This window comes from Scatophagus argus, chromosome 8 (genome assembly GCF_020382885.2).
Source record: "Scatophagus argus isolate fScaArg1 chromosome 8, fScaArg1.pri, whole genome shotgun sequence".
Classification (NCBI taxonomy): domain Eukaryota; kingdom Metazoa; phylum Chordata; class Actinopteri; family Scatophagidae; genus Scatophagus; species Scatophagus argus.
Genome location: NC_058500.1, coordinates 19,897,507 through 19,915,863, shown reverse-complemented (window position 1 = coordinate 19,915,863; position 18,357 = coordinate 19,897,507). Strand labels below are relative to the sequence as shown.

The 18,357-nt window shown below is 41.9% G+C and overlaps 1 protein-coding gene across 4 annotated transcripts in view; it reads right to left on the bottom strand.

Annotated features, from left to right (window-relative positions):
- The window catches only part of agrn (agrin), a 236,896-nt gene that overhangs the window by 129,712 nt on the left and 88,827 nt on the right, over positions 1–18,357 (bottom strand). For all 4 annotated transcript variants that reach the window (XM_046396551.1, XM_046396552.1, XM_046396553.1 and 1 more), the window contains one exon: positions 13,709–13,747. In XM_046396551.1, coding sequence (XP_046252507.1) covers positions 13,709–13,747 — 39 coding nt within the window. The remainder of the gene's footprint in view (positions 1–13,708; positions 13,748–18,357) is intronic.

The window sequence follows — 18,357 nt, the reverse complement described above, 5'->3', positions numbered from 1 at the left end:
TGAACTAAAATGAGAAAACTCAATCTCCACTTACTCTCTATTTCCAGAGTTTTCAATTAAACCCTCAGTCTTTTTTTCAGGGGGTGGAGTTTGCTGATTAAGGCTGCCAGATACTGTTGAAAGCTCTGGGAAAAGACTGAAGTGGACCTTGAGTTTTGTCACAATTCACAACCATGTTTTTGCAAAATAAAGCTGATCACCCCACAGAGAAATCACCCAGGGGCAAAAGCTTTTGGCTAATTTAGGAAATTAAACTTTGGTCCTAGATTTTATTTGATCTGAAAATAAAAAGATTTTCGGCTTTAACCAATATAAAGCGGAATATGTTCATGATCTATCCTCATTTATTTCCCAAAGTAATGTGACAACAAGCAATGAACCCCAAACTGTGCATCAAATAAAACCACATGCTGTGTTTATCATGCTATTCTCATCTATTAATCTTTCAAAAATCAGTTTTATCTTCAACAGTCTTTATTTGCTTTGGTCTTATCTACATTGTCTTCCCTGCTGCCGCACTGACCTAAATTCATCCTATCTGCTCTCAAATGTTTTTGATGCATTGTGATCTCCCCGTCCTTGCCAATCTCTGTGCATCATATTTGGCTCAAGCAGACAACAGCCTCAATCAAAAAATAAAATAAATAAACTCCGGCACCTATAGCTTTGCCATGGCTTGCAAGCACAAACATATAAAATATTCAATAGGGATACGTGAACAAATTTGCACGCATGTATCTTTCTTAAATAATGCAGCTAAATCATCCCAGAGTCTCCTGAGGAAAAAAGAGTAAAAACTCAATTCAAAACAAAACAGAGGAAGAGACTATAGAGAAAGAAGCACAGGCTTTGGTTGAGCTTTTACATCCTGTCTGCATAGCCGAGGCAAAAAACATTACTGTGATAATCCTGTTTTTCATTATGTGCAATATTAGCTGTGTTTAATCTTGATTGAAAGTCTTTCCCTCAATACAAAAAAAGGCTGCTACAAATTCAAAAAACTGACAGCTGCGGTGTATCTGTGTGCTGCACAGAGCTCACAGGAGTGTGCTGGGATAAAGTGAAGTGTGCGACGTCTCTGCTGATTTCTCTCCCGGCTCATTAAAACTTGATGAACCTGAACACTCCCTCTAAAAGCAGCGGCGGCTCTTTGACAGAGCAGGCCTCTGCCCATTAGCATAATGTGTTCAGTGACAGAAATGGCCAAGATCATGAAGGAGACAGGATTTTAAGAAAGTTGGGCTTTCTGAAAATCTTTATAGCAAGTAAAAAATGCTCCAACTGTTTTGGCCAAACTTTTCCATTTATTTTATTCCCTAACATGTTTAAAGATATAATCATAAAAGCTGCACAGATCAAAACACTATTTTGTGAAAAGTGTCGCTCATCATGCCACAACCCACAAACACTAAACTTTGTGGTCCCCCTCAGCCATATTTTTACATACACACACTGAATTCGTCTTCTGCATTTATCCCATCCTTAGTTGAACACACACATGCAACACCCGGCAAATTACATGCAGTGAAACACACACAGGAGCAGTGGGCAGCATCAAGCGCTCGGGGAACATATTGGGGGGGGTTAAGTGCCTTACTCAAGGGCACATCGGCCGGCTAATGGAGGGGGGGGGGCTATTTTTTCGCGTTAATCTCTCCACCACACCCAAATTTTTCCTGCCCTTCCGGTAGGGGAATCGAACCGGTGACCATCCGATAACAAGCCGCTTCTCCAACCTCTAGGCTGCCCCCATCTTTCAAGTCCTTGTTCTGGTTTAGCAGTTCACAGATTCACATGTTCCCTCTCATCATTCTCAGCACAAACTGAAAAATCCCATTACACACTATACCTGCTCAGCATCAAATGGCAGACAGTTCAGATTTCAGTCCAGATTGATTTATCTGAAATAAAACTGATGAAGAAGAAGTTCATAAAGAAAACTAGAAGGTTTCGATTGGCATCCTGTCCAATGCTTGTATGTAACGTTTGAAAGCACGGTGAAACACTGTTTCAGACAATACAACACAGAGGAAATCACAAAAAGCAAATACATTAAACGACTGCTATAAATACAATATTATTAAAAATTGGCTCTTACATAACAAAAACTTCAGGATTACAATATAAGGATAAAGAGTGCATGATGTCACTTAAAGATTAACATTTTTGTTTGCTTGTGCAACTGAATGCTGTGTTGTTTCACCATTACAGGAAGTCACCTACTGCCTATGTGACACAGTTGACTACTAACAGTCCTTCCTGTGTTTGCTACATGTAAAGAACACTGCTCCCTGAAAGACAAAAGACCTCTACAACCACAAATATTCAATAACTGACTGTGTTAAATCAATGGAATACAGAGCGATTCATCCATTTTCTATACTGCTTATCCATCAGGGGCAGCCAACTAACCTAATGTGCATGTTTTTGTGGTTTGTGGGAGGAAGCTGGAGTACCTGCAGAAAATTGCAATATACCAGTGTTGTCAATAATCGTGATATTAAAAAATAAGGTCTCTTTGTATCATAAAATCAACAACAAAATGTCATACCATTAGCAGCCAAATGATGAATGATAAAGGCATACATTTCATTACATACATGAAGATTCCATGTAGCAACTAGATATTATTGTACAAACAAGCCGGAGTACCCAGAGAAAACCCACACAGGAGGGCCCAGACCGGGATTAGAACCTGGAACCCTCTTGCTGAGTGGCAACAGTGCTAACCGCTGCACCACCGTGCCGCTGGACTACAGCTGGGAATAGAAAAACAGAGATGAATTAATGTGTAATGCAGATTGTGACTTTAAAATTTAAAATGTTTCTCAAAGATGCATCTAAGAGTGTTAAATATGTATGGTCCATTTGCAAAATTTAACTTTGCTTGGATTCTGAGATCCCTTCAAAGACAGACACAGATCCCTGAACGAACAAGCCTGGATCGGAACTTAATTCAATATATCTGTGTTTACTCTATATGTGCTTATGTATACAGCAAAAAGCCAAATTTGAGCTGATTTGAGTTTGCACAGAAAATGCATTTGGTCAGCGAACAGCAGGGACAGACTCGATATCATCTCGTACTTAAGTTGGCTTTACGGTGCATCTTTTGACATACACCAATCCCTGTTTGTTTACCTGTGCTGGCTGGAGGGTGTGCTGATGCATAATAATGACTCTGTGTGTGTGTTTGTTTGTGTGTATGAGTGTGTGCCCAGTGCCTGAAGCAAGCCACCTCCTATCTCAAACGCCATATCTCATCTTTTGCAGGAGGACTACTGTGACCAATCAAACACTGCCCCAGGAACAGAAAGTGTGTGTGTGAGTGTGCGTATGTGCGTGCATACAGCATATGTGTGTATTGGCTGCCATCTTCCCTCGTCACCGAGCTGCCACTCTTTACCAGCTCTTGACCCATGTGTCCATCTAACATGAGCACTGGACGCGCACGCCATCTCTAACAGCTCCAGTTCGGAGCCCCTTCAAGATGTGAAAAGAGATGGGAAGGAAAAAAACCCCACAGAAAACTCAGTTATCTGATTGAAAAACAAAAGTAGGAAGCTTCACATCATCACCCAAACCAATCCCTCTCCGTCTCCGCTATAATGGAACTGGTTGGGGGGTGGGGGAAGTGATTGAATCGTAGCGTGGCATCAGATGAACGCAGCATGGCACTGAGGTAATTGCACATTCTTTTTTTTTTTCCTTTGGTGCTTCTGCTCGCACATAAAAGTCTCATTTTGAACAAGTGGAAATGTATTGCCTCTCAGGGGATTGATGAGTGTTACATGGCTTTGAGTCTCTGAATTAAGCCCCTCCTGACCGCAAAGGCATTGACCACATGCTGCTTTTAGGTCCAACTGAGAAAGTACACCAATGACCACTCTTCTGGCAATCTATCTTTGATCTATTTGGTTGATGCTGACGATTTTTTTATCTTTTATTAAAAGTCATTAAGCGATGTTGTTGGCCTTTGACGACACAGGGAGGAGGACAGCAGAACTACTGGTTGAGCAATGCATTCTGGGAGTGAGCGGTGAGCAAAAGCTTGTGAGAGGCGCCAATTGGACCAACCTGCTTTAATTAAATTTCTCTATCTGCTTCTGACAAACACACGCATAGTCTCTCTCTCTCTCTCCTACACACACACGCATAAGTGCTAAGTCCTCCCCCCAGGCTGACAAGCCCTCAGAGTGGAGGGGATTTCTGGGAGAGAGAGGAAAGGAAAAAATAGAGGGAGAAGGAGGAAGAGGGAGATAAATCGAAGGTGAATTTCAGTTCAGATCAACTTCTGAATGATGATAACTTAATATTTTCAGGATGGAGGATGCTGGAAGTGCTTATGTTTGAGTTCTGGCCCAACCTACCATCTGCCATCTAATATATTTCTTTCCTTTTTCCTCCTTTTTATTATTCCACACTTCCTCCACTTGCCTTTCTTTTCTTTTATACCTCTGTTGTTCTTTCCCTCCCCCCCACTTGTGCCTTACTGTGGTGTGGACTCTGAACGTCTTGTCACAAGAAGTTATACTTTTTTAAAAGAGCAAAGATTATAAATAAAATCCAAGAGAAAAACTGAACTTTTGTGGGTGTCCTGGTGCACAGGTTGCACACAGTTCACTGTTCATCTAACCACTGACAGGATAGACAACCCCCCTCCCCCAACCCAACTTCTGGAGCGTCTGTAAAGCAAAGTTACACTGTCTGAACAGCAGCAACAGCGCTGCTTTGTGCCCCCATTTCCTCCCTCCAAATATCATGCATGAGCTACATCCACGACTAATGGACTGAATTAAACACACACACACACACACACACACAATCATTACTCACTAGAACATTTCCTGCAGATATAAACACACCTGGGTGGGTTGTAGCCACAGCAGGGGGTCTCTGTGCTAGTTTGTGTGTTTGTGTGTGTTAGAGTGTGTGTGTGTGTGTGCGTGTGTGTGCGTGTTACAATCATGCCCTTGAATCACACTTCAACATTTTGATGAAGCAGAGGTGGAATGATCTATCCCATAACATGTAAGGATCGCTTCATGCAACCTGACACTTATTTAAGGTCTCAGTGATAACAAACGTGTTACTCTAAAATGAAGTTTTTACAGTGTAGGGACAGGCGACAGCTGTGGAAGATGAGAGCTGTCTGACACCAGTGGGAAATGTCACAGCTAATACGCATCACATGTGGAGGGATTCACACCGGATGCCTTGTTTCGTACAAAATGTGTGTGTGTGAGTGTGTGTGTGTGTGTGTGTGTGTGTGTGTGTGTGTGAGAGAGAGAGAGAGAGACGTGATCTCACTTGCAATGAAATTCCACAAGTGTGAAGCATGTGTGCAGAAGTATACCACTGGCTGAATTTGAGTGCTCTGCAGTTATTTGATACGTTTACGTGTGTGTGTATGTGTATATGTGTGTGTGTGTGTAATGACTGTAAGGAAATTTAAAAAATGCATAACAACTGTAGTATTACTGGAGTGAAGACACACAGTCAAACTGGAGTTGATAAATAGTGAATTAATAAAAAGACTTGTCAAACTTCAAGCAGAAGGATGGTTTTTAGCCAATGGGGGTCAAGCTACAAAAATTCTTCATTTCCCATAATGCATCCTTTCCTGCCTGCTAACTTCTACAAGCCACAAACAACTCCTCGTGCCAATTAAACCAACCAATGTGTGTAAAATTGCTACAATGTCCCTTTAAAAAGGACCAAAATGCATCAGTGAATGACAGATAATTTCACATTTTCTAAACAAGTTAACAGATTAATTCTATTGCTTTTGTTGCTGTTGTTCTGGTCAAACAATCAACCTTGTTTTCCATGTTGTTAGAAAATGTTTTGAAATCGCAATAAAAATATTAAATTACGCCCCCTAATTTCTCACCTACTTTACCGCAATGGAGGGTGAATTGTTAAGCCTAAAATAACTTGCTCATAATATGCATTTCTTGCAGTGCAAGCCTTAACCTTAAGCCTGTAGTCATTTACAGTAAATGCAGCAGTTTTCCTCACAGGGAAGCTCGCAGTGCCACACACAGTGTCTGCCTTCAGTGACACCAAGCCCTAATTATGGAGTTACGGAGTGTACTGGTGTGCATGAGGCTCCAGCGGAAAAACAAGCTGGACTGAACAAGTGCTGAGCAGATACACAGACGCACACCCCAGCCAGTCTGTGGGCTTATTATGAGGGAACCATTTTTCATAGGACTTTCTGTTTTTATGCTCATCACACTGTGTGAATGTGGAAACTAACTAGTCACACAGCTTAAGACCTGTTCAAATAACCAAATTACAGAACTACACACACGCTGAGGCAAGCATGTTCTGTGCACATGCAAAAAACACAACAACTTCCATCTTTCGTTCCCTCAGAAAATAAACACAACAGTTAAATTGGTCAAATTGTCGCCAATTCTTCATTCCGTTTCTATTTCCCTCCTCCCCCTCTTCCTCCTCCTCTCTTTCATTATGGAAATGAGCAAGTAAGCAGATGTGCGAGGTTGTTGGAATACTAAGCGCACTCTCTATTTGTTCTCTGTCGTACACACACTCCCGAGGTGTATGGCTAAAAAAAACACAGAGGGCGATGCAATGTAATGACGAGTTAAATTCATGGGAAGACAACAAAACAATACAGGCACAGAGTCAGCCTTGGGGGGAAAATGAATTCTCTTCATTTCACTCATAGTGCACAAAACATTTTTTCACATGTCACCTATTTCTTCAGACAGATACAGTAGACTGATAGATACATAAATAAATAGCTTGTGTTCCTTCTGAATATTGTGACTATTTTCCTCCTCACCAGAGTTGCAGCACAGCTGGGGGACAGTGATTGGTTGGAAAATAAAATGACAGCAGGGAAGAAAAGCGTTCTCATACTGATTCCCTGGGTCATGAATTTTATTTTTAAACTGAATAGCTGGCTATCTCCACAGCTTGAATGCTGACCACTTAAGCTCAAATTATTATATTTTCCATATCTCCGTAGTCATGGGGCTAAATGTGACAGGCCACTACAGTTTAAGCTGAAATGTTGAGGCAGCTTGGCTCTTGGCCTGATTAATCAAATTTTTCTTTGGTCGTGAATGTAAATGTATTGTTAGGTGTTTTTTTGTTTTTTTGTTTTTTTTTTTTGGAGTGAAGTTCTTTTGGAGTGCAAGGAAATAAAGATCCTCAAACTAATATTTGAAAATATACTCAGCTGACATAATATCTAGAGGGATCATCTACAACTTAGCACTGGATTATTCAGAGTGTTTAGTTCTTAAGATGCTAGCACAAGAGACTGATTTAAATACGTATATATATATATACTTTTGTCTTCGGCTGTGTATCTGCTTCACTGAAAAGTGCAAAGTCAGTGATGCACAAAAGTCTTTAATTTTGTTTTTCCCTGCCTTAACACCTGAAATCCAGAACAAGCATACATATCATGCATATCTATACTACATAACTGCATAAACAGGGACATGCATTAACATTATTGTAGTCTCTGACAGGGGGTCAACAATTTAATGTGTCTTCACCCACTACTGTGCCCCTGGCTGGCTCTCTGTCTCACATAAAATATAATGCATAAAATGTGTTTCCACCCTTCACTCCCCTAGCTGTAATATACACTGAACATTATCGCTACGTGTGTGTGTGTTTCTTTACACTAAGGGAAAAATGAAGAGAAACATTCAAATAACAGTGATTTACAGTCTTTTTCTCTTTGTTTCTCTATCTGTCTTACTCTCTGCTATCATAAATCTTATTTAAGCTCAGTGAGAGGGCAACAATCAGCGAGCGTTGCACTGAATGAGTGTGTGTGTGTGTGTATCTTTGCTGTAAGCTAAGCAGGTATAAATGGTGTCAGTGGCATGCTGCTGGGCCATGTATCAGTGTGCTGTATCTGTGTCCGGTGACATGGAATACATATATTCAAAACACACACACACGCATAAGCAAAGAGCTACCCAGTCTGTGCATGGCCTTGTTACTTCAATATTTGTGGGGTCCCAGAACTGTGAGCCCAATCACTGTGTAGCACCAGTGTCCGACAACCTGACAACCAAAGTGCTGGAGCCCATGACATAAAGACTTGGGTTAAGGTTAGAGTTAGATTAGGATTAAGGTAAATCTCACAGAAAGAACTCTAAGTCTATGTAACGTCCTGATGAAGTGATGAAAACAGTGTGTGTATGTGTGTGTGTGTTATAGTTTCCTGCCCTCCCTGTGTACAAGGAACACAAACAAAATATCTTCATGCATACTTAACAAGAACACACACACACACAGAGACACAGACGCCGACAATGCCACAGCACACACGCAGAGACACAGACACCGATAACACTTGATAAAAACTGTAAAATCAGATGTTCGGGGTTCTGTAATATGTGGGTGTATGTGTGTCCGTGCACACATCCTCAGGTTCAACGGCAATCTGTAAACAAAGTTTCTGGTTGAGGAAAGAAAAACAAGTAGCAAGGGGTGAAATGTTCAAGAGAGAGTAAGAGTGTGTGTGCGAGTGTGTCTGACAGAACGAGAGCGAGCAAGAGAGCGCTGAACTGCAGATGCCTCGCTTTCACAGCAACCGTAGCTACTGCAGAAAACAGAAGCACATAAAGTATCTGTGTAAACAGCCTGGACACAGTCAGCACAGGGAAAAACGCCCCAATAACTTCCACCTATTAATAAGGAAAACTGACTACGACGGACGACTAAGACTTGGCTAGGAGCAGGAGATCACAGCGTAATATTGCACAACTCTGCCACGGCAAGCTACTTATTTTTCTCTAATTAACAACCTGACAATGAAATTCGTCGCACTGGTTACACACAGCGTGGTTATTTCCTGACATCACCCACCCAACAACTAAATTAACGCCTGCCCATCACAGCACAAAGTGGAACGACAACTGAGTCCCGATTTAAAATAACTTGCTGCTGTGTTAATGAGAGGGAATGAGCGGCATGGCCTTTCACGGGTGCTGAATGGCCCCCGTCGCCGTCAACATGTGAAGAACATAGACAGCTCATTTAAAGTGACACTAGGCCATTTTACACGCTAATTACCTCCAATATATGACAATGACCTGAGAGGAGGTTGGCTTTCAACCACCCCTCTGCATAGCCATGCTGAGCGATAAGGGCTTCAACACACAGCCAGAAGCTATTAATTAGCAAACATGGATTCAAAGTGTCAATGGGGTTTTGTTTGTCCCACTAACATCATTCTTCTTATTTTTCATTTCAGAGAGTCTGAATACTGGAAATAAGTATTATTTTTTATTGTATTCTTTTTTTTGTTTAACTTCCTGCTCTGGCACGAGGAAGAAGTTAATCACTCCTACAAAGTTTGGGTGAATCTATTGTGCGATTAACGATGCTAGATAAAAAGCCATCACAGGGAGCTTTCATCGCTGAGGAGGTATATTTGGGAGAGAAATAAGTACTCAGGCCTGTACTAAAACACTCATACTGAAAATTGATTTGCATGTAATTTGTGGCTGGCTTTTTAACATTTATCGGGCACCAAGGGGGCATTTAAAAAGCTCAATTGAAGCCGATGTGTGGATTGCTAAACACTTTTCGTATAGCTTATATATATATATATATATATATATATATATATATATATATATAAAATATATAAAACAGACATGGTTATCAGGGATGCTGGCTGACAGCTTCCAGATCACAGCCACAGATAGCTCAGTGTTCTGTGCAGTGTCCATCCACATCAAAGAAGTGCTGATCCTTACAAGGTCCGAGGTGCTGGATTAACCTGCATCAACAGTCAGTGGGGGTTGCTCCAAAGCCAGGGGACATATCAAAGCCAACCCGCATCGCTCTGTCAATAATTACTCCGTGTCATGGGGAATAAAAAGCTAATAGTGCTGCACTTCACAGCTCCGGCCCGCTTCTTTCTGGCTAATATTTTTGTTTTTCTCTCTTTAGACTACTGCCGCTAACCTTTGTTGGGAGATCAATACTGGGTGAGGTGAGGCAAGCATGAGCGGGAACGCTGTCAAAGACGAACGGTTAGACATGGGGGGTTGACGGCACCGGGCTGATTCCTTTGCCTTCCACCTTTGTTTATGAAAAAACACTACTCACTGAGCTGTTCAGAAGCTCACGCAAGCATCTGCTGAGTCTGCAGACAAGAAACGAGACAGCCTACCCTGACCAGGGTGAGGATACAGAGTTCAGCTGTGTAATTTGAAAGCTCTGTTTACTTTCAAAGGGCAACAAACTTTTCTGTTGATAAAGTCAAGGCTGCCCCCCAACACACACACACAGCCTCCACAATAGTAGACTAACAAGCTGCTTTCTGTTGAAAGCCGGACCTAACAACTCTTCTGTGAAATCCTAATCCGAGAGAGGCAACTTTACAGTGTACCTTTGATATCTTGATGTGAGACATTCTCAGCCAGTACCCCCACCCCGGCTGAAGGATGAGGTGGATATTTTGCCTCCGCTGTGTGAAATCTATGATGTGAAATGATTTAATTAAGATAGGCCAAGGAGTCATAATTAATTCTGCCTCTCTCCGAGTCAGGCTTACTGTCAAGAACACAGGGAAAGGCCCAGGCAGAATAAATTACAGGAGATGTGTGTGTGTGTGTGTGTGTGTGTGTGTGTGTGTGTGTGTGTGTGTGTGTGTGTGTTTCTCCCTATCTGAGGGGGTAATGGGTGTGTAGCGCTTAGTTATTGTATTCTCCCAGAGCTGACAGAGTGTTATGTCAATGCTTTCAGAAGAGGGAGTCTTCTCAAAGTGTAAGGGAACCCACTGGCACTTTTTTCAGGCGTCCCACCATCTTACATCAAATCACACTCCGCATCCAGGAGTTTATTTTGTCTGTCAGCGAGGAGCATCCTCTGGGGAGCACTGTCAGTAACAAAAGCGAAATTGAAGGATTTGTGGGGACTGGGTTCCTGCCAGGCGAGCTGTGATGGAGACGGCTACAGTCACAGAAGACCCCTGAACTGTGTTTCTCAATTACACTTCCTTTCTTTTGAGACTCTGGCCTATTTTGGATCTTGTTTGAACAGTGTTTTGTCACTTAAGGCCGTAATAAAATGAAATGAAGGATAACTCCAGGGAGCTATAGACACCTGAGTTTCATCTCAGCCTGAAGACCTTGAGACAGAATGCAAGAAAAGAATCTATTCTTAGTTTTTGTTGAATTACAACTAGATTGAAGTCGCATGACATAAATAACTGGTTAAGTAATTAAATGTTTAATAAAAAAAAAATAAATAAATAAGGCCCAAACTAACTCACATAATATTGACATTAGTACTGCACCCTTCCTATGTCCTTAACCAGTGGACAAATGTGAGCACTGGCAACTGAAGGCTCATTCATCTAGCATTTCTTGGAGTTAACCCCCTTTCCAAAGTTCAATACTAATCTCTCAAGCTGCAAATTCTCAGAGCTTTCTAGTTTTGGCCGAACACGCAAAAACTGTCTTATTATCGGGAGATGACAGGCAATAATGAGTGTGGTCTGGGCCAAGTAACTGCTGCTTTGAGCTTTCAAAGAAAGACCCTAATTAAAGGCTGCTTTGTGACTTTTGTCACTTTTTTTGACTGGTGATTATAGACCATTCACTGGGGAGGATTCGTCAGCTATTTGCGGATGGCGCCCACCATAAATATCATCTAAGAGCTTTGCTTATGTTTTGCCGAACCTGCATTTTCCCTCAGCGTGTCCTGCGATTCTCTCACTCTAATTTGCAGAACAAATTCCTTTGCTTTCTACAGAATCTCCTCCGCTAATAAGACGTCTCATCAACAGCAGTTCAGAGACAAATTATGCTGTTTAAAAATGCAGGCTCCTTGCTATCTTCTCTGTGATTTTCTGTAATGTAGTACTGGGGAGTAGAGCATCCTTGGCACTGAATACAAGTTCAGTAGAAGAAGCCCTGTGCTCTTCGGAGCAGATTTCACTAATAGCAGAGCCACATTAGCCCTCTGCTGGTATAGACTGTCTTCTAAATCGCCCCCCTTCCACTATTAAAACCATGCGTCTCCAAAAAAGTGGCCCACTGTCTTATTTGGGCCAACTCTAATTGTCTCACTAATCTCTCCAGCATTAAATGACCCGGAGAAACTGCGTCCCACAGGGCAGGCTTACCCCACTGATTGGAGACTTTGCCTTTTGTTTTGCTTGGCATATTAAAACAGCATAGGCTGCTGATGGAAAGCCTACAGAACCATTGGAAATGTAATTAAGGGCTAGCAGCAGCTTTTAAACGGTTGACTTGTGCAGAAACAAACTGTGCCCCTCAGACAGCAAAAACTTTAATACACGGGAAATGAGTGGCTCAATCGATAAGCAGGGCGTCTTTTGTAGGAGAAAATTCAATGGGAGACAGAAAAGGACTGCTTCACTGCCTACATACTGTTTCCCATTTTCCCTGTAGAATGCCACATTTTTCAGCAATATTTGCTGCAAAAACAGACAAACAGAGACCTCTCTGTGAGATATAATCATTTGTCAAGTCAATTTCATCTGTCATTAAAATAAAAACAAATAGCTGCTGTAAACTCCGGTGGCTGAAATTGAATCCCCAGTGTTTTGTGATACGAAGCACAAAAGGAAAGAAATAGACATTTCGCACACGCCCCAGGTGTTGAGGTGAGCCCGAGTTGAGTAATGCTTCAATCAAGCACAATTATTTGTTGAAGCCAAACGCCACAGCCATTTTACATTGACAGTGAACAGGCTATTGTCCTGACTCTGCCAGACAATCACATTCATCTAAAACCACCTCTAATTTGATACATTTTTTAAGCTGACATCTTTTGCAAACTGCTTTTCCAAACAAGCTGGCCTATGGGGCGAGTGATTGAGCAATTATCAGAAACAGATTCAGCAAGCCCCCACTGTGGCCTTTTGTCCCTGGCATCAGCTGGCTGGCTGGGATCATTAGAAACATTTTCTCCTTGCGCTTTCTTTCTCCAAAGCTCTCGTTTTGCAGACTGGACACAAGCGGGATGATACAACACCTTTAGAACTAGTAGGACTTCATCCCTGACTGTCAGTGCAGTAAAAAGAAAAATACAACACCAAAGTCTATCAAACACTGTCTCGCTGTGCTGCCTCTGATAAATATTCATGATAGCAGCTTGAAAACCAGCTGTTTTCCTCCAATTAAAACTTGCCGAGATCCACCGTTTTTTGAAATAAATTGTTGATTTTTAATTAACAGCTCACATTACTGGGCCAGAACGCAACAATGTGGCACCCATCGCAAAGATTTATATGTGTGGGACAGGATGAGAACATGCGGATAATAAGGCAAGGTGATCATGCTGCTCTGCGCCTCTGAGCAACAATTCCCCCAGAAGCCTCAAGTAATGTAAAATACCAGGGAAACCAGTGGTTATTATCATATTACACCCTATCAGAACGATGCGAGGTAACAGGTATCGAACATCAGCCTAACTAGCCGTGCGAAGCAGATCAAATCAAGTCATCAAACGATCCTTCTCACATCAAAGCCCTGAGCAGACCTGGCCACGTGCCTGCCATATGAACACTATAGAAACAAAAAGCGGAGCAGACAAATCCGGCACAGGACACAGACGGCTGCCCACTTCAAAGGCAGGGATCCGCTGTCCAAGGTTATTATTCGCAGATACATCCCCCAAACGCCAGTGGTCAACAAAGGCAAGCAGAGAGAAAGCACAGAGGACTTACCATCAGGAGGCTGAGCCGGTGTGAAGTGAGGTGGTTTGTCTGAAAGAGATAAAAGAGAAAAAGAGTGAAATAGGTTTTTAGTTTTGGGGAGATTCAGAGACTTCCCAGGGGTAAGGGCCAAGTAATTGAGTTGCTACAAAAAAAAAAGATACATTCTGTCTACGGGTTTGGCTTTTCTATCGAAAACATTCTAATGCAGTGACGGGGCCCTGCAGGAGTACGTTTCAGTGATAGCGGCACCATCATGGTTTTGTCATTCATTGTTTCCATAGTCTTCTCATCCCAAACCACACTGCGTGACTTTTGATATTATGAGAGCACATGACAATTGAGCAGATCTGTTTTTTGTTTTAGTTTGAAAAGTGTAAAATAAGATGTGAAATGTCACACCAACAGTGCTAACAGTACATCAGTGAAAACTTACCCGCTCCCCACCCCCCCAGCAACCACATGGACAATAAATCAGACCTCTTTCTCCCTTAATGTATCAAATGACATCATGCTACTCTGCAGGTCAGCACCCAGCAGACGATGACATAAGGTGTGTCGATTTGTGGGAACAATAACAAAGGACCTGTAGTGTCAAATGACTGAGTAAGGAGTAACACTCAGGGGAAACATCTCATGAAACCGGAGTCCGTTGCCATTTTGAAATCTTGCTGCTAAAAAAAAATGAGAATAATCTTGACATGCTGTCGTTTGCTTTTAAATAATTTAGCAGAGAAATAGCGGATATTATAAATAAATAATAACGGAATTAGGGCTGCAGCTAACACTTTCTATTGTCAGCTAATTTGATGATTACTTTATGATTATACAACCATTTGATTAGGCTCCAAAAATAACAAAAAAGTAATTTCCCAGACCCTTTGGGGATGTTTTCAGATTTCTTGTACTGTCAAACGGTCTGCAACTAAAAGCTATTTATTTACAATATAAAGCTTGTGTTTTCAAGTTTGTGTTTTTTGTTTGATCAACAATTACTTGCCCATTAAAATCTGTTATTTTTCCCTGACTGATTAAACAGCTAATCATTTCAGCATTGACAGTCTCTTGGTTAGCTTGACAATAAACACCAAAGACATAGGGCTCAATTTTAGGCTCTATTTTATTCTCTATTTATATGCTCCCACAAGGGCAAATTATTCACAGACACTGTCTCTTTTCACTGTTATGCGGACGACACACAGATATACTTTCCCTTGAGACCCGGTGACCAAAGAAGCCGAGCTGCTGCCACTGACTGTCTTAGTGGTGTAAACTGCTGTAGGCTCAAAACTTACTTCAACTCAACATCTTAAAACCAGAACTCACACTGTTTAGCCCCCCACATCCCCAGACGTAATTCAGCCTTGGTCCTCTGTCCACCAATCAAAAACTCACTGCCAGAAACCTCGGTGTTACATTCGACTGAAACCTCAGCTTTGACCCACAGGTCAAAAAAACTGTCCAATCATTCTTCATTCAACTGCGTATGATCTCAAGACTCAAACCACTCCTCCCACAGCCTGATCTCGAAAAGGTGATCCATACCTTCATTTTCTCCAGGTTAGACTACTGCAGCTGCCTTCTGTCCGGCATCTCCTACAAGTCCCTTTATGCCTCCAACTAGTTGAGAATGCAGCAGCTACGCTTCTCACTGGTTTTAACAGACGACGCCACATCACCCCTATTCTAGCCTCCCTCCACTGGCTGCCAGTCCGTTTTAGAATTGATTTTCAGATTTTACTGATCACTTTTAAAGCCCGGGCTCCAAGTTACATAACAGAGTTGTTGACCCCCTATGAGCCTGAGATCCTCGGGTGGAGCCCTTCTGGTCGTTCCAAAGTCGAGGTTAAAGACTAAGGTGACCAGGCTTTTGCTGTCAGAGCCCCTCAGCTTTGGAACGGCCTTCCAAAGGAGATAAGGCTTGCAAGGTCAGTGACTTCTTTTAAGTCATTTCTTAAAACCCACTTTTATAGACTGGCTTTTATGCAACGTTGTCTTTTTATTGTTTTTCTACTGTCCCTTTTAGCTTATTGGTTTTAAATTGTATAATTAATGTATTTATTGTCAATCCTGTTTCTATTTCATTTGCTCTTTTTGTTTGTTCTTTTACCTTTTATCTTAAATCTTCAAACTTGTTCACCAGTTGTCTATTTATATTTTGTTTATTGCCTTCTATTTGTATACAATTTGTTTGGTTTTGTTTTTAAATGATTGTTAAGCACTTTGGAAACCTGGGATTTGAAAGGTGCTATATAAATAAAGTTAATATTATCATTATTATTGTAATATGGCACTCCAGTCCTAAGTCAAATCACCATCACTATAAAAATACCCATCAGTACATGATTTTGGTGCATTCTCATTAATTACCAGGGAACTGAACAGACAGCCTCTTACAAATATGGCATGTCCCTCAAAGGGTATAATGGTCTCAGCACAAGCCAACCAAACCACCATCTCCACTCTGGTCAAGTCAAGTCGGCAGTCTGGCTCACTAAGCAGAGCGAGGTGAGTTGTCAGACTGCCTGCACTAAACAACAAACACAACAACACGCACTCAGAAAGGATGCACAGCCACCCAGCCATCTCTCCAACATCTCTGCACTGTGAGGGATAATGAGGGAGATAAAACACATCACATCAATTACCCTGCTAACACATTTTTCCAGAGCCCCGTCAACCACTGCGCTGAAGCCTTTCTCAGGACTTCTGCGATACCCGTCGGCATCCCAAGACACAGCTGAGTTTTAAATTTAGGCTCACTTAGAATTGCTTGTCAACAGCCTGGGCTTCGGGGGAGCAAGAGAGAAAGGGGAGAGATAGAGAGAGAGAGGGGGGAGAGGCAAGACTGGTGCTAGAGGTGAATAATGAAGTGTCTGCTGAAGCTGTTCCCCAGTCAGTGATGACAGTAACTGATTTCCATCTGGGGGGGATTTCAGGAAAACATATAAAACAAAGGGTGTCAGAAATTGGTTTGGGGAAAATGTGGAAGTTCTGCTGAGTGTAAAGAGTGTAAAGAAGCACACACACAAGAAGAGACACACAGGCTATACTTCCTGTCTTGCATCTCTAAGCTTGTCTGAATCTACACAAACAAACACAGACACACAGATAGAGACGTATTGTCACAGGGCAAATCCGAAAGAGCCTGACAGAAAAGGTGAGATGCGGGGAGAAGCTAAATGACTTCTTCACATTTCCATAATGAAAGGACAAGATAAGGTCTTTCCATAAACTTATCAGGCTTTCCCATCTCCCGCTGCACCTGGCAAAGTCTGCAGGAACTCATGTGCCTGTACGAATCTCAAAACATGACCATCACTCACCCTGTATCTTCAACAAATCAATACGTGTCTGACTGTGCCATTTAGCCATGTGCAGGAAGAGGTTTGTGTGTGTGTATATATATCTATGTGTGTCACCTTCCTTTTGCTGTCGCTGATGTATAGTCGCACAGAATGATAAAGCACGTGTGTGTGTCTATGTGTGGGTTCTGTTGGCAAGCAGCTGGGTTTTGAGGGGTTACAAATTGTGTATGTGTGAGCGGCCAAGCTTCACCCCATATGGTGACAACAGAAATTGCAAATCTGAGATTGCATGACTCCTCTAACACCCCTCCTCTCACCACACATACATACACACACCCACACACACTTCACTACTACCAGCCCTATCACTATTCTGTCCGGCTGTCCTTGTGGCCACATGGCTAAAGCTCTTGGCAGCATAATAGAGCCCCTTTCACTACATCAATTTCCCTGTTGCACATTTCTTTTCACTCGGTCATCTGAGAGGTGAAGATTAGCCCGCTTTAACTGAGTTTGTATTAAATCTAATGGAATCTGCCTGGCTGATATTGATTCAGTGACACAGTGAGGTTACAAATGAACCAGCCCTCTCCTGGTCACCCACATCCACCAATTAGAATGAGAAGACTATTAAAGATGACAGAAAGACACAGACACTCGCTGTGAAAGAGATGCACCGGAGCATCCTCCAGGCTACAGAGACTTTGCCTTGTACATGTCTGAAATGACAACAGCCTGATAACAGCAAGTCAGAGAGAAGGGCTGACATGGAACAACAACCATGGCTGCATAGTATCAACCAAATGGTTGTCTTTATTTCACTGGACTCTTTTTCAAAGTATTTACTTACTTATTATAAATATCCTGAGTGATTTGGGGACACGTCTTGCAACGCTCATTTTGAAAAGTTGAGAGAAATTTCACATTTAACTCAAACTTAACTGGCAAGGCACTCAGAAATAGACCTGTGTAAGTCTGTGAGAGACTGAGGGCAATAAATAAGTCATTGTTAACAGAGGAAGGCAAATAATAGAGGTGAACACCTGACGGAGCTAGCAGTGCTGTGAAAAAGGTAGCGTATTGTACTCAAGTGAATGTAGTGGGCTGTGCATCTCAATGCTGAATAGATCTTCATTTTTTTAAGCACCACTTGAAATGAAATTGTTTTTATACAGAGAGTAATTTAATTGAAAAGTCAAATAATGCCCAGCAAACTAAAGCAATTACCTCCCTTGACAGAACTGCTTACAAAAAACTCTCTGACCCAAGAATCTAGTGCGATTCCCACCATCAAAACTCCCATCAGTAACTAAGGCATACAACCATTATGCGTGTGCCTCTTAATGAGCCACT